Source organism: Bubalus kerabau, chromosome X (assembly GCF_029407905.1).
Source record: "Bubalus kerabau isolate K-KA32 ecotype Philippines breed swamp buffalo chromosome X, PCC_UOA_SB_1v2, whole genome shotgun sequence".
NCBI classification, from domain to species: domain Eukaryota; kingdom Metazoa; phylum Chordata; class Mammalia; order Artiodactyla; family Bovidae; genus Bubalus; species Bubalus kerabau.
Genome location: NC_073647.1, coordinates 104,877,119 through 104,895,306, shown reverse-complemented (window position 1 = coordinate 104,895,306; position 18,188 = coordinate 104,877,119). Strand labels below are relative to the sequence as shown.

Sequence of the window (18,188 nt, the reverse complement as noted above, 5' to 3'; positions counted from 1 at the left end):
TAATCAGAGCTCACATTCATTGAGAACTTACTGCCCCCAGACATTTCATATACTAATGGCCCTGTGAGGTAGGGACGCTTATTTTCTGTATTTCTCATTTGGGGCCATTGAGACATGGAGGTATTAGGTAACTTCCTTGGGGTCACACAGCTAGGAAATACTAGAGCCAAGACTCATGCTCAAGTTTGTCAGACTTCAGAGCCTACTCAGAGAAAAAAACTTGCCAAAAGTCATTTTGAGCCTAGTTTCTTCTGGCCCTAATTTGTTTTCACGGATTGCTATTCTATGCTCACACACTGAGGTTTCTTAAAATATCATTTTGTTATTTGGAAGCACTTGTCTCCCCAAATGGACTGTGGATTCCTCCAGGGCAGATATTGCATTATATCTGTGGTGCCTTCTCCCTTAAGGGCATGCCCAGGCTTTGCTTTCAGTAAATAATGGACTGTGACCAGCTTCTTAGCTGTTCTTTCGAGCATCTTGGTGTCATCCCCCAGGACTTCTTGTGTCTCAGAGGTTGGGAGGAGCCAGGAAGTAGAATTTTGGGGAAGGAGTCACCTCACCACCTGCTTTCTGTTTTGTTCTCTACAATACAGATTGAAGATGGAGGCAAGGCAGCCTTGTCCCAGAAGATGAGGACTGGTGATGAGCTGGTGAATATCAATGGCACTCCATTGTATGGCTCCCGCCAAGAGGCTCTCATCCTCATCAAAGGCTCCTTCCGGACCCTCAAGCTGATTGTCAGGAGGTAAGGTACAGGGAGATTTGCTGTAAAGTATAGGGGTCACTGAAGCCGCTTGGTTGGTAATAAAGCCTCAATAGAGGTATGTCTATCAATATCAAGGAAAGAGGTGTTTCACATGAACAGAATTTTGCAGATAACTGAAGCAGAATGGCATAAGAGAAAGGGCCTTTGGTTCAAATCCTAGTACTGTCACATGCTACCCATGTTATCTTGGATAAATTTATTTTACCTCTGTAGGACTTAAGAATCCTTATTTGCCTTTGAGAGAACTAAATGACTCATTACACACCAAGGGCCTATCCAAACTACTGTTTTTCCATCTACTCCTTCACATGAGGCTGCCACTGCTGAAACACATATATTTAAAGAGACCCTATTCCCAGCATAGTAGGCCCTCTGGAGACTGTGGCAAAGTCTAAGATAAGAAGCCTGCCCTTGAGGAGTGTGCAGTCTAACAGGGTAGAAAAGACACACGTATGACAAATTAATTAGCAATACATTTTTTAAGAAAGCCATAAAGGAGATTCCAGAAGGTAAGGGTGATTGTCAAATGAATTGTTGACCGAAATTGCTGTTAGAGTTCAAGAGAAAGAAAAGGCACTTCAGAAGAGATGATTAGAGTAAGATTTCATTGAGAAGGTGGAATCTTAACTAAAAGATGGGTAGAATTTGATAAGAAACCATCAGGAGGGGAAAAGCTTTCCAGGTAAGTAGAGTGGCATACCAGGGGCTTCCCTGGTAGCTCAACTGGTAAAGAATCCGCCTGCAGTGCAGGAGACCCCATTTTGATTCCCAGGTCAGGAAGATCCCCTGGAGAAGGATATGGCAACCCACTCCAGTATTCTTGCCTGGAGAATCCCCATGGACAGAGGAGCCTGGTGGGCTACAGTCCATGGGGTCGCAAAGATTCGGACATGACAGAGTGACTAAGCACACACACACAGTGGCATAAGGAGGAGGAAAATAAGGACAGTCATTCTATTGTTGTCAAAGCATCTGCCTATTGGTGAGGTTTTCATTGGTCTCCCTTTCATTTTGCTGCTGTATATTTGTTTTGTACTACTGGAGTTCATGCTTCTCCCCTTATGTGAGTTTGTTTCCTTTATCTTATACATGTCCCCAAGCTTTTCCATCTTAATTATTTTTATTAGAAAAAAATGTAAGTGTCTTCCTGCAGTCATACTTCCTCTTCTGGCTTCTGCCCCATCTTCTTTTAATTCATATCCAGTCTCTTAATTCATATCCAGAAGGAGAGTCTATACTCACTGTTTCCTCTTACTTACCATTTAGCTTTCCACCTGCTGCAGTCTGAATTTGACCCCCAGAAGTCCACTGAAACTGCTCTCTTTCTCTCTCTCTCTTTATATACACACACATGCACACACACATACATGTGTATGTGTGTATGTATGTATGTATGTATATATGAAACCTCCTAGTTGTCAAAGTCAGAGGGTTATTTCCAGTCTTCATCGTATATGAGTCTATACTCACTGTTTCCTCTTACTTACCATTTAGCTTTCCACCCGCTGCAGTCTGAATTTGACCCCCAGAAGTCCACTGAAACTGCTCTCTTTCTCTCTCTCTCTTTATATACACACACATGCACACACACACATGTATGTGTATGTGTATATATATATATATGTATGTATGTATGTATGTATATATGAAACCTCCTAGTTGTCAAAGTCAGTGGGTTATTTCCAGTCTTCATCGTATATGACTTACATATGGAATGTGATGTTATTGCTCTGGATTATGCCCTTCTTTGTGAAACTTTTCTTTTTTACTTTCAAGATATTCTATTGCTTTCTATTTCTACCTCTCTGTTCATTTTCTAAATGAGGTTCCTCTACCACCTGCTCTTCCTCTGCCCATCCCTTTTAAATGCTGGTGTTTCCCCTAGTTCTACCCTTTCTATTTTCATTAATATACCATGGAAAAATCTCACCTGATCCCCGAGTTTCAACTATCATCTATATGTTGATGACTATATCTCTTATGCCCCAGACCCCTGTGGCCAACTTCCTACTGGACATTTGTACTTAGATTTCTCAGAAGCATTTCACACAAAACATGCTCAAAACCTAATACATCATCTTCTTCTCACAAGCTCCTGATCTCAGTGACTGGGACCACCAGACCCTTAGCAAACCAAGCCATTTTTTATTTCCTCCATTTTTCTCCTGCTCTATGTCCAAATGATCTCAGTTAGTAAGGATGAAAATATATAGGATCCCACTGATTTATTATATTATTAAAGCCTGCTGGTCCTTAAGATTAAGCCATGCCTGCCCATGTACCTGGTGGCACTAGTGGTAAAAACCTGCTGGCCAGTGCAGGAGACATAAGAGATGCAGGTTCGATCCTGGGTCGGGAAGATCCCTTGGAAGAGAGCATGGCAACCCACTCCACTGTTCTTGCCTGGAATTTCATGGACAGAGGAACATGATGGGCTACAGTCCATGAGGTCGCAAAGAGCTAGACAAAGTGCTAAAGCAACTTAGCATATATGCATGTCCATGTACCTAGGTAAAAAGTAATGTGTAAAATAATGTCTTAAACAGTAGACACACTGTCACTGTCTTGGATAGGTCATGATTTAGGTTTTAAATAAGGCTTCTTGAAGGAGCAGCTTGGTGAATTTGAAAGTTTTTTTTTAATTTTTAATTAGAGGATAATTACTTTACAATATTGTGTTGGTTTCTGCCATACAACAACATGAATCAGCTATAAGTATACATATGTTCCCTCCCTCTTGAACCTCCCCCCACCTCCCACCCCATCCCAGCCCTCTAGTTTGTCACAGAGCATCAGATTTGAGCTGCATGCATCATACAGCAAATTCCCACTGATTATCTATTTGACTATGGTAATGTATATCTTTCAATGCTGCTCTCTCAATTAGTCCCATCCTCTGCTCCCCTCTCTGTGTCATTTTGGAGTCAGACAGACACATGTATGCTGTTTCCTAGTTCTGTCACATGGGAAATAATAGTTCCTATGTAATAGCATTATTGTGATGATTAAATGAAGCAATATATGTAAAATGCCTTTATCATAATGGGTTCTCTGAACTTCAGTCCCACTCCTTTCCCTAGGATATAAAGGAAGCATAATTGGAGTAACCAACCACCATTATGAAATAAGGAGAGCAACAAACTGTATTGTGCTTTGCAAACTAACCTTCAGAGACAAGATTTGCTGGGAAACTATTAGGAATAAAAAGATCTGACAGGAAATAAAGACCCTTGTGAAATACTGGTTTTACAGAGATATCAGCACTTAGAAGGAGTATAGACATGATCTGCAGCAGTGGCTTCTGATCCAGTCATAAGAATGAGAGTTTTCAGGTGTGTCAATCACTTATCCTCCATTGATGAGTTTTACGTCCTCATTCTCCCTGCTGTGGTGACATCTGCCACTGCTAGTCACTTAGGAGTAGCTATAATTATGGCCTTGGAAATGGTGGGACCCTTTGGTTTTCATGGTGTGGCAGGTCCTATGGCTCCCTAAGCCTACATTTTCTTTTTTTTTTTTTTATTTTATTTTATTTTTAAACTTTACATAATTGTATTAGTTTTTCCAAATATCAAAATGAATCCGCCACAGGTATACATGTGTTCCCCATCCTGAACCCTCCTCCCTCCTCCCTCTCCATTCCATCCCTCTGGGTCGTCCCAGTGCACCAGCCCCGAGCATCCAGTATCGTGCATCGAACCTGGACTGGCAACTCGTTTCATACATGATATTTTACAAGTTTTAATGCCATTCTCCCAAATCTTCCCACCCTCTCCCTCTCTCACAGAGTCCATAAGACTGTTCTATACATCAGTGTCTCTTTTGCTGTCTCGTACACAGGGTTATTGTTACCATCTTTCTAAATTCCATATATATGCGTTAGTATACTGTATTGGTGTTTTTCTTTCTGGCTTACTTCACTCTGTATAATAGGCTCCAGTTTCATCCACCTCATTAGAACTGAGTCAAATGTATTCTTTTTAATGGCTGAGTAATACTCCATTGTGTATATGTACCACAGCTTTCTTATCCATTCATCTGCTGATGGACATCTAGGTTGCTTCCATGTCCTGGCTATTATAAACAGTGCTGCGATGAACATTGGGGTACACGTGTCTCTTTCCCTTCTGGTTTCCTCAGTGTGTATGCCCAGCAGTGGGATTGCTGGGTCATAAGGCAGTTCTATTTCCAGTTTTTTAAGGAATCTCCACACTGTTCTCCATAGTGGCTGTACTAGTTTGCATTCCCACCAACAGTGTACATTTTCTATCCTTTCAGCCTCCTTTCAACCCCTGTTGGAAGAAGCATTCAGTAACATAATTTATTAGGTGATGCTGCCCTCTTGTGGAAAACCTCACTTTCACCTATGTACTACCCTGGGGATGCTTTAGGACATTTATTCTTTCTTTTCCTTAGTCGAAGTTATTCTTCTAATTTATGAAAGAGCTCTTGGCACATAAATGAAATATCTCCTTGAAATTTAATATTTACCCTAGTATTTTATACTAAAGTGGAAAGTCTTTGTTTGAGTAAAACAATCAACTGACAAAGATTCAGCACTGGGGTTTAAGTCCAGACGTGAGTTTTGGGGATGAATATAAAGGAGGAACTTTAGTAAATGGCTTATTCTGAAAAGCCAGCCCAGCTCTTCCTCCTATATTGCATTTTAGATAATGGTTAACTAAGTCAGAAATCTAGGTGTTGCCCTCAGTGCTCCTCTCTTGCCTCAACGCACTTCAATTCAAGTTATACCAAGTCTTGAGTATTCTACTTGCTGGAAGCCTCTCTGTAGCTCTTAACTTAATCCAGTTGTTGATTATTTATTATCTGTGCTGGCTTAGTCACTCAGTCATGTCCGACTCTTTGTGACCCCATGGACTGTAGCCTGCCAGGCTCCTCTGTCCATGGGGATTCTCCAGGCAAGAATACTGGAGTGGGTTGCGATGCCCTTCTCCAGGGGATCTTCCCAACCCAGGAATTGGACCCAGGTCTCCTGCATTGCAGGCAGATTCTTTACCACCTGAGCCACGAGGGAAGCCCAAGGATACTGGAGTGGGTAGCCTATCCTTTCTCCAGGGGACCTTCCTGACCCACGAGTTGAACCAAGGTCTCCTGCATTGTGGGCAGATTCTTTACCAGCTGAGCTACCATGGAAGTCCCATTTCTTATCTGGACCATTGTAATAATCTTCTCACTGGCTTCTCATCCTTTAGTCTCACCTTCTTCCAATCATTCCATTCTCCAAATAGACATCTAATCATGTCACTTATATATTTATGGAAAAAACAAGACCAATAACTATATAATCATAATTGTCCCAACAGATTCATTTTACATTGGTAGAAAATACAAGCTATGTTAAGGATTTGTATTCATGAACCTTTTTTTTGAAAAAAGAAGTACCTAAATATATGAAGAAAATAACCTGCAAAACAAGAAGAACAATTATAAAAATGTCTATATGGGAGACTTTAACATAATTTAGCTATAACAGATAAAGTAGACCTAAAATATATATTTCAAGGACTTTAAAACCATAATTCATAAGGCCAAATTAATGTCAAAAATTATATTTTATGGACAGTGTTTTCAAATATTCTGATAACATTTAAAAACGATCATATGATATGCCACAAAGAAAACCTTTGCAAATTCTCACAAGTAGATATCACACTTTCTCTGTTCTCTGATGATACTGTAAAACTTTTATAAACTTGAAAACAGATTTAAACAGAAGTCTTGGAGGTGGTCCTGAGATGGCAGAAGAATAGGATGGGGAGACCACTTTCTCCTCCACAAATTCATCGAAAGAATATTTGAACGCTGAGCAAATTCCACAAAACAGCTTCTGAATGCTGGCAGAGGACATCAGGCACCCAGAAACGCAGCCTATTCTCTTTGAAAGGAGGTAGGACTAAATATAAAAGACAAAAAGAGAGGCAAAAGAGTTAGGGACAGAGACCCATCCCGGGAAGGGAGTCTTAAAAGAGGAGAAGTTTCCAAACACCAGGAAACCCTCTCACCGGCGAGTCTGTGGGGAGTTTTGGAATCTCAGAGGGTAACATAACCGTGAGGAAAAAATAAAGAAGTAAATAAATAAAACCCACAGATTACGTGCCTAATGGCAACTCCCAGCAGAGAAGTAGCCCAGATGCTTGCGTCAACTACCAGCAAGCGGGGGCTGGACAGGGAGGCGCAGGCTGCACTGTGTTGGGTACAGATGGGGCCTGAATACCCTGAGGGCAATCTGAGGGAGCTAATGTGAGATAGCAACCCAAAGTCTGGGCTAGCGAGAGAGAGAGAGAGAGAGAGAGAGAGAGAGAGAGAACCTAAGGCACTGCCAGCCAGCTCTCAGAACAAAGGACTGCTGGCTGCGGACTGGCCCATCCCCTGCCAGAGGCAGGGAGGCATGCGGGGGGCAGCCAGAGCTGGAAAGGGGCAATCTCGGCCCCAGAGACAGCATCCTCTACCAAACTGCTATCAGTGCGATCAGGCTCCCAGTTACTAACCAAGACCTGGGATTCTGGATGGTTGACATCTGCTGGGAGGGTCAACAGCCAGAGATCAGCTCCCCAGAAGAGACACACGGCACACCTGAGAAGGTGCACCTGCTGTACACCCAGAAAACTGAGCAGCTGGGACAGGGGAGGTGATAAGATGCAACCCTCCCCCCCGACCTGGAGGAGAGTGTACTTGCCAAGCACCTGGTCGCCTGAGCTGCTCGGACCTGGGAAGGGCACAAAACACAGGCCCAACCGAGTCTTCACCTTTGTGGAGTACCTGAGAACCTGAACCTGAGTGGCTTAGACCTGGGAAGTGCATGCAACCCAGGGCCTACCTCAGAAAGTTCCCCTGCAGAGCAACCTGGAGACTGAGCAGTGTAGTCTGGGAAAGCACACACGCCATGAGTGGGGGCAAACCCAGTGCAACCGAGACACTGTGAGCACTCCCCACACATGCCAGTGATATTTGTTTGCAGTGTTCCTCCCTCCCCACAGCACGACTGAACAAGTGACCTTCGCCCCCTCGTGTCAGGGCAGAAATTAGACACTGAAGAGACCTGCAAACAGAAGAAGCCAAAATAAACAGAGGGAACCACTTTGGAAGTGACAAGAGCAACAGATTAAAACCCTGTAGTTAGTTAGCACTGAATACATTGGAAGGGGCCTATAGATCTTGAGAAGTATAAGATGGAACAAGGAACTATCTGAAACTGAACTGACCCCACACTGCCCTCAACAGCTCCAGAGAAATTCCTAGATATATTTTTACTATTATAATTTTTTAATTAAAAAAATTATTTTTTACTTTTAAGTCCTCTATTAATCCTTTAATTTTCATTTTTATAACCTACTATTACCTTGCAAAAAAACCCCTATTTTTAAAGCAAACTTCATATATATTTCTTATAATTTTTGTGATTTTGCTTTGTTCTTCTAATAGTGTATCTTTGAGGCTAACCTCTATACTAGATTTTTAACCTGTGCATTTTGGTATTTGTTACCAATTTTGTACCTTTAAGAATTCAAACTTCAGTACCCATTTTTACTTATGAGTGTGATTACTGGATTGACTACTCTCTCCCCCTTTTGACTCTCCTTTTTCTCACCCAGGTCACCTCTATCTCCTCCTTCTCCCTTCTCTTCTCTACCCAACGATGTGAATCTCTTTGTGTGTTCCGGGCTGTGGAGAATACTTAGGGAACTGATTATTGGCTAGATCTGTCTCTCTCCTTTTGATTCCTACTTTTCTGCACCTGGTTGCCTCTATCTCCTTCCTCCCTCTTCTCTTCCCTATGTAACTCCGTGAACATCTCTGAGGGTTCCAGACTGTGGAGAGCACATAGGGAATTGATTACTGGCTAGATTGTTCTCCCCCCTTTTAATTCCCCCTTTTCTCCTACTGGTCACTGTTATCTCCCTCTTCCCTCTTCTCTTCTCCATGTAACTCTGTGAACTTCTCTGGGTGTCCCTCACTGTGGAGAATCTTTTCACCATTAACCTAGATGTTTTATCATCGGTGCTGTATAGATGGAGAAGTCTAGAGGCTACTGTAAGAATAAGACTGAAAACCAGAGGCAGGAGGCTTAATCCAAATCCTGAGAACACCAGAGAACTCCTGACTCCAGGGAACATTAACTGATAAGAGCTCATCCAAAAGCCACCATACCTACACTGAAACCAAGAGCCAACAAGTTCCAGAGCAAGACATACCATGCAAATTCTCCAGCAACACAGGAACATAGGCCTGAGCTTCAATATATAGGCTTCCCAAAGTCACACCAAACCCGTAGACATCTCAAAACTCACTTTGGGACACTTCATTGCACTCCAAAGAGAAGAGATCCAGTTCCACCCACCAGAACACCGATGCAAACTTCCCTAACCAGAAAACCTTGACAAGCTACTCATCCAATGCAACCCACAGGGAGGAACCTCCACAATACAGAGGAACAACAAACTGCCAGAATACAGAAAAGCCACCCCAAACACAGCAATCTAAACAAGATGAAAAGGCAGAGAAATACTCAGCAGGTAAAGGAATATGATAAATGCCCACCAAACCAAACAAAAGAGGAGGAGATAGGGAGTCTATCTGAAAAGAATTCAGAATAATGATAGTAAAGATGATCCAAAATCTTGAAAACAAAATAGAGTTACAGATGAATATCCTGGAGACAAGGATTGAAAAGATGCAAGAAATGTGTAACAAGGGCCTAGAAGAAATTAAAAAGAGTCAATCAATAATGAATAATGCAACAAATGAGATCAAAAACACTCTGGAGGGAATCAACAGTAGAAAAACACAGGCAGAAGATAGGATAAATGAGGTAGAAGATAGAATGGTAGAAATAAATGAACATAGAGGAAAAAAGAAAAAAGAATGAAAAGAAATGAGGACAACCTCAGGGACCTCTGGGGCAATGTGAAATGCCCCAACATTTGAATCATAAGAGTCCCAGAAGAAGAAGACAAAAAGAAAGGCCATGAGAAAATACTTGAGATAATAGCTGAAAACTTCCCTAAAATGGGGAAGGAAATAGTCACCCAAGTCCAAGAAACCTAGAGAGTCCCAAACAGGATAAACCCAAGGTGAAACACCCCAAGACACATATTAATCAAATTAACAAAGATCAAACACAAAGAACAAATATTAAAAGCAGCAAGGGAAAAACAACAAATAACACACAAGGGGATTCCCATAAGGATAACAGCTGATCTTTCAATAGAAACTCTTCAAGCCAGAAGGGAATGGCAGGACATACTTAAAGTGATGAAAGAGAAAAACATACAACCCAGATTACTATACCCAGCAAGGATCTCATTCAAATATGTAGGAGAAGTCAAAAGCTTTAAAGACAAGCAAAAGCTGAAAGAATTCAGGACCAACAAACCAGCTCTCCAACAAATGCTAAAGGATCTTCTCTAGACAGGAAACACAGAAAGTGTGTATAAACTCAAACCTAAAACAACAAAGTAAATGGCAACAGGATCATACTTATCAATAATTACCTTAAATGTAAATGGGTTGAATTCCCCAACCAAAAGACAAAGACTGGCTGAATGGATACAAAAACAAGACCCCTGTATATGCTGCCTACAAGAGACCCACCTCAAAAAAAAGAGACACATACAGACTGAAAGTGAAGGGCTGGAAAAAGATTTCATGCAAATGGACCAAAAGAAAGCAGGAGTAGCAATACTCATATCAGATAAAATAGAGTTTAAAATAAAGGCCGTGAAAAGAGACAAAGAAGGACACTACATAATGATAAAAGGATCAATCCAAGAAGAAGATATTACAATTATAAATATATAAGCACCCAACATAGGAGCACCACAATATGTAAGGCAAATGCTAACAAGTTTGAAAGGGGAAATTAACAATAACACAATAATAGTGGGAGACTTTAATACCCCTTTCACACCTATGGATAGGTCAACTAAATGGAAAATTAACAAGGAAACAAACTTTAAATGATACAATGGACCAGTTAGACCTAATTAATATCTATAGGACATTTCACCACAAAACAATAAATTGCATCTTTTTCTCAAGTGTACACGAAACCTTCTCCAGGTTTGATCACATTCAGGGCCATAAATCTAGCTTTGGTAAATTCAGAAAAAATTGAAATCAATCCAAGCATCTTTTCTGACAACAATGCAGTAAGATTAGATGTCAATTACAGGAAAAAAATCTATTAAAAATTCCAACATATGGAGGCTAAACAACACGCTTCTGAATAACCAACAAATCACAGAAGAAATCAAAAAAGAAATCGAAATATGCATAGAAATGAATGAAAATGAAAATGCAACAACCCAAAACCTATGGGACACTGTAAAAGCAGTGCTAAGGGGAAGGTTCATAGAGATACAGGATTACCTCAAGAAACAAGAAAAAATCAAATAAATAACCTAACTCTACACCTAAAGCAACTAGCAAAGGAAGAAATGAAGAACCCCAGGGTTAGTAGAAGGAAAGAAATCTTAAAGATTAGGGCAGAAATAAATGCAAAAGAAGCAAGAGACCATAGCAAAAATCAACAAAGCTAAAAGCTGGTTCTTTGAGAATATAAATAAAATTGACAAACCATAAGCCAGACTCATCAAGAAACAAAGGGAGAAGAATCAAATCAACAAAATTAGGAATGAAAATGGAGAAATCACAACAGACAATACAGAAATATAAAGGATCATAAGAGACTACTATCAGCAACTATATGCCAATAAATGGACAATGTGGAAGAAATGGACACATTCTTAGAAAAGTACAACTTTCCAAAACTGAACCAGGAAGAAATAGAAAATCTTAACAGACCCACCACAAGCACAGAAATTGAAACTGTAATCAGAACTCTTCCAGCAAACAAAAGCCCAGGACCAGACAGCTTCACAGCTGAATTCTACCAAAAATTTAGAGAAGACATAATACCTATCCTACTCAAACTCTTCCAGAAAATTGCATAGGAAGGTAAACTTCCAAACTCATTCTATGAGGCCACCATCACCCTAATACCAAAACCTGAAAAAGATGCCATAAAAAAGAAAACTACAGGCCAATATCACTGATGAACACAGATGCAAATATCCTTAACAAAATTCTAGCAAACAGAATCCAACAACATATTAAAAAGATCATACATCATGACCAAGTGGGATTTATCTCAGAGATGCAAGGATTCTTCAATATCTGCAAATCAATCAATGTAATACACCCCATTAACAAATTGAAAAATAAAAACCGTATGATTATCTCAATAGATGCAGAGAAAGCCTTTGACAAAATTCAACATCCATTTATGACAAAAACCCTCCAGAAAGCAGGCATAGAAGGAACATACCTCAACATAATAAAAGCTATATATGACAAACCCACAGCAAACAATATCCTCAATGGTGAAAAATTGAAAGCATTTCCCCTAAAGTCAGGAACAAGACAAGGGTGCCCACTCTCACCTCTACTATTCAACATAGTTTTGGCCACAGCAATCAGAGCAGAAAAAGAAATAAAAGGAATCCGAACTTGAAAAGAAGTAAAACTCTCACTGTTTGCAGATGACATGATCCTCTACATAGAAAACCCTAAAGACTCCACCAGAAAATTACTAGAGCTAATCAATGAATATAGTAAAATTGAAGGATATAAAATTAACACAGAGAAATCCCTTGCATTCCTATACACTAACAATGAGAAAACAGAAAGAGAAATTAAGGAAACAATTCTATTTACCATTGCAACGAAAATAATAAAATACTTAGGAAGATATCTACCTAAAGAAACTAAAGACCTATATATAGAAAACTATAAAACACTGATGAAAGAAATCAAAGAGGACACAGATAGATGGAGAAATATACCATGTTCCTGGATTGGAAGAATCATAGTGAAAATGTGTATACTACCCAAAGGAATCTATAGATTCAATGCAATCTCTATCAAGCTACCAATGGTATTTTTCAGAGAACTAGAACAAATAATTTCACAATTTGTATGGAAATACAAAAAACTTCGAATAGCCAAAGCAATCTTGAGAAAGAAGAATGGAACTGGAGGAATCAACCTGCCTGACTTCAGGCTATACTACAAAGCTACAGTCATCAAGACAGTATGGTACTGGCACAAAGACAGAAATATAGATCAATGGAACAAAATAGAAAGCCCAGGATAAATCCACGCACCCATGGACACCTTATCTTTGACAAAGGAGGCAAGAATATACAATGGAGAAAAGACAATCTCTTTAACAAGTGGTGCTGAGAAAACTGGTCAACCACTTGTAAAAGAATGAAACTAGAACACTTTCTAACACCATACACAAAAATAAACTCAAAATGGATTAAAGATCTACATGTAAGACCAGAAACTATAAAACTCCTAGAGGAAAACACAAGCAAAACACTCCCTGACATAAATCACAGCAGGATCTTCTATGACCCACCTCCCAGAGTAATGGAAATAAAAGCAAAAATAAACAAAATGGGACCTAATTAAATTTAAAACCTTTTGCACAACAAAGGAAACTATAAGGAACGTGAAAAGACAGCCTTCAGAATGGGAGAAAATAATAGCAAATGAAGCAACTGACAAAGAATTAATCTCAAAAATATACAAGCAACTCCTGCAGCTAATTCCAGAAAAATAAACGACCCAATCAAAAAATGGGCCAAAGAACTAAACAGACATTTCTCCAAAGAAGACATACAGATGGCTAACAAATACACAAAAAGATGTTCAACATCACTCATTATCAGGAAATGCAAATCAAAACCACAATGAGGTACCATCTCACGCCAGTCAGATGGCTGCTATCCAAAAGTCTACAAACAATAAATGCTGGAGAGGGTGTGGAGAAAAGGTAACCCTCTTACACTGTTGGTGGGGATAAAAACTAGTACAGCCACTATGGAGAACAGTGTGGAGATTCCTTAAAAAACTGGAAATAGAATTGCCATATGACCCAGCAATCCCACTGCTGGGCATATACACTGAGGAAACCAGAATTGAAAGAGACACGTGTACCCCAATGTTCATCGCAGCACTGTTTATAATAGCCAGGACATGGAAGCAACCTAGATGTCCATCCAGAGATGAATGGATAAGAAACCTGTGGTACATATATACAATGGAATATTACTCAGCCATTAAAAAGAATACATTTGAATCAGTTCTAATGTGGTGGATGAAACTGGAGCGTATTATACAGAGTGAAGTAAGTCATAAAGAAAAGCAGCAATACAGTATACTAATGCATATATATGGAATTTAAAAAGACGGTAATGATAATCCTATATGCAAGACAGCAAAAGAGGCACAGATGTATAGAACAGTCTTTTGGACTCTGTGGGAGAAGGCGAGGGTGGGATGATGTGAGAGAATATCATTGAAACATGAATGTTATCATATGTGAAACAGATCACCAGTCCAGGTTCGAGGGATGAGACAGGGTGCTCGGGGCTGGTGCACTGGGATGACCTGGAGGAATGGGATCAGAAGGGAGGTGGGAGGGCATTTAGGATGAGGAACACATGTATACCCATGGGTGATTCATGTCATTGTATGGCAAAACCACTATAATATTGTAAAGTATTTGGCCTCTAATTAAAATAAATTAATTAAAATTTAAAAATAAATAAACAGAAGTCTTCAACTACATGAATATTTCAGAACACATTTATATGCAAGTATTAACTCAAAGAAACCCTGACAGACTAATAAAAAATAACAAAAATGAAATCATGAGTTATTAAATCTTTCAGAGCCATGTTCAGAAGTAAATTCATAACCTTAAATATTTTATTATTAAAAATAAATGAAATCATGTTACTAAGAATCCAATATAATACAAAGTCAAGGAGTAAGCTTTTTTAATGGGGGATGAATTAAGTAGATAAGCCTCTAGCAAATTTAATCAAGAAAACAAAGATAAATTATAAATAAAAATTTAAATTATAAATGGAGTATAACAAGAAATACAAAGTATTTCTTAAATCATAGGACACTATTAAATTGAACCACTATAAATTTGAAAATCTCAGAGAAATTAAAAAGATCTAATAAAATGTTAAATTATAAGCATTACTGAAAAGTTGCAAACTAAATAGACCTGTAATTGTAGAAACATTGAAGACAATTATCAAAGAGAAACTTCTAAAAATACTTAAGGTCAGATGTATTTATCCATGAGTTCTTTCAAACTTTCTAGGAATAGCAAAATTCAATTCTATAGCAATGTTATACAATTGAAAATCTTGCAGTTATTCACATTGGTTTTGAAGGTAGCATCACTCTGATACTAATGCTTGATAAACTGCTCCAAAAAGAACATTCTATCCAGTTTGTGAATTCTGATGCAAAACCTATGAATGAAATTCTATCAAATCTAGTTCAGTAATGTTGGACAATAACGATACATTGCAATTGTTAAAAGATAATTTTTGAAAAGGTAAAATCTTAACTCTCATAGTGATAGATAAACATGTATTAAACATTTTTATTTAATATTAATGAGGAAATTGTAAGGTGTTATTCCCAGTTCAAAAGATAAGCCAAAGAAGCACAAATTTAATTTGAAACTAACACTAGATCTCAACAATAAGGAGCTATGAGGAGAAATATATTCCATTCACGATAGCAACCAAACAATATAATTCTTACGAATGACTTTAATAGGAAATACGTGTGAAAGAAAGAGGTTGTATATGCTGGAAATTACAAAATTGTACAGAAAGAGAAAATACATAGTTATCACATGGGCAAAGCTTCAGTGCACTGTTGTAATATTAACTTATAAGGTCTGGTCCCATTACTTCATGGGAAATAGATGGGGAAACAGTGTCAGACTTTATTTTTTGGGGCTCCAAAATCATTGCAGATGGTGACTGCAGCCATGAAATTAAAAGGCGCTTACTCCTTGGAAGGAAAGTTATGACCAACCTAGATAGCATATTCAAAAGCAGAGACATTACTTTGCCAACAAAGGTCCGTCTAGTCAAGGCTATGGTTTTCCAGTGGTCATGTGTGGATGTGAGAGCTGGACTGTGAAGAAAGCTGAGCACCGAAGAATTCATGCTTTTGAAGTGTGGTGTTGGAGAAGACTCTTGAGAGTCCCTTGGACTGCAAGGAGATCCAACCAGTCCATTCTAAAGGAGATCAGCCCTGGGAGTTCTTTGGAAGGAATGATGCTAAAGCTGAAACTCCAATACTTTGGCCACCTCATATAAAGAGTTGACTCATTGAAAAGACTCTGATGCTGGGAGGGATTGGGGGCAGGAGGAGAAGGGGACGACAGAGTATGAGATGGCTGGATGGCATCACTGACTCGATGGACATGAATCTGAGTGAACTCCAGGAGATGGTGATGGACAGGGAGGCCTGGCGTGCTGTGATTCATGGGGTCGCAGAGTCGGACACGACTGAGCGACTGAACTGAACTGAAGAGTGTTTTTTAACATGTATTTTTAAATGATTGGGGAAAAGAAACAAAAGACAAATAAGCTTTCATAACATGTGAAAATCATATGAAACTCGCATTTCTTTGTCCATAAAGCTTTATTGGAACAGAACCATGCCTATTCATTTACATATTGTCTATAACTGCTTTTATACTATGATGGCACAGCTCAGTAGTTGTGACAGAAACTCTATGACCTGAAAAGCCTAAAATATATTATTACTCTCTTTATAGAGAAAAATGTACTGACCCCTAGACTAGAATAACCATGAGAGGAGGGGCTGCTCCATATTCATTGTTGTGTCCCCAGCACCTGGTACACTTTATGGTACATAAGAAAGACTAAGAATTTTTTTTTACACATCCTGATGTAGGGGAGTAGAGAATGTATGTAATTGGTCCACTTGATAGTTTTCATGGTCACCTAAGTTGACATATGAGATTGTGTCCAGTCCTTTTTGAGTATAGTTATTTGTGATCTTGTTTTTAACTAATCAACTCTAAGTACATTGATCAGAAAAAAAAAATTCTAGTTTTTTTTTTCCCCTGCACACCTGATGTTCAGATCTTATACCAACATGGTTAATAAAATGACCTATCATATTTAGGGGCTTTATGCCACCTGCCAACCTCCCTAGTTGATCTTTCTCTGTTGTGATTATACCCCTGCCATCTAAAATGGAAGGGAATATATCCCTTCACTGTTCATCTGAAACTCTCACAACATTGCTAATTGGCAAAGTGAAAGTGTTAATTGCTCAGTCGTGTCTGACTCTTTGTGACCCCATGGACTGTAGTCCACCAGGTTCCTCTGTCCATGGGATTTCCTAGACAGATTTTTTACCATCTAAGCCACCACAGAAGCCCTCGATACAAAATGGTTTTGGTGTTAATAAAAATTAAATTAAAAAAATAAATGGACATCTAGGTTGCTTCCATGTCCTGGCTATTATAAACAGTGCTGCAATGAACATTGGGCTACACGTGTCTCTTTCAATTCTGGTTTCCTCAGTGTATATGCCCAGCAGTGGGATTTCTGGGTCGTATGGCAGTTCTATTTCCAGTTTTTTAAGGAATCTCCACACTGTTCTCCATAATGACTGTACTAGTTTGCATTCCCACCAACAGTGTAAGAGGGTTCCCTTTTCTCCACACCCTCTCCAGCATTTATTGCTTGTAGACTTTTGGATCGCAGCCATTCTGACTGGTGTGAAATGGTACCTCATTGTGGTTTTGATTTGCATTTCTCTGATAATGAGTGATGTTGAGCATCTTTTCATGTGTTTGTTAGCCATGTGTATGTCTTCTTTGGAGAAATGTCTATTTAGTTCCTTGGCCTATTTTGTCCATCAGCAGATGAATGGATAAGAAAGCTGTGGTACATATACACAATGGAGTATTACTCAGCCATTAAAAAGAATACATTTGAATCAGTTCTAAGGAGGTGGATGAAACTGGAGCCTATTATACAGAGTGAAGTAAGCCAGAAAGAAAAACACCAGTACAGTATACTAACACATATATATGGAATTTAGAAAGATGGTAACAACAACCCTGTATGCGAGACAGCAAAAGAGACACAGATGTATAGAACAGTCTTTTGGACTCTGTTGGGGGGGTGATTTGGGAGAATGGCATTAAAACATGTATAATATAATATAAGAAACAAATCACCAGTCCAGGTTCGATGCAGGATACAGGAAGCTTGGGGCTGGTGCACTGGGATGACCCAGAGGGATGGTATGGGGAGGGAGGTGGGAGGGGGGTTCAGGATGGGGAACACGTGTACACCCATGGCGGATGCATGTTGATGTATGGCAAAACCAATACAATATTGTAAAATAAAAAAATAAATGTAAAAAATGCAATCTGAAAAAAATTTTGAAAAAAATAAATGGAAGGGGTTAAACTGTTAAAACTCATTAAAATTGTGTTAGTCTTGTTATATAGTAATATATCAGG

The 18,188-nt window shown here is 39.2% G+C and overlaps 1 protein-coding gene across 3 annotated transcripts in view; it reads left to right on the top strand.

The window, feature by feature from the left end:
• Positions 1-18,188, top strand: part of SHROOM4 (shroom family member 4) — a 245,463-nt gene that overhangs the window by 117,658 nt on the left and 109,617 nt on the right. For all 3 annotated transcript variants that reach the window (XM_055565531.1, XM_055565530.1, XM_055565532.1), the window contains one exon: positions 597-748. In XM_055565531.1, coding sequence (XP_055421506.1) covers positions 597-748 — 152 coding nt within the window. The remainder of the gene's footprint in view (positions 1-596; positions 749-18,188) is intronic.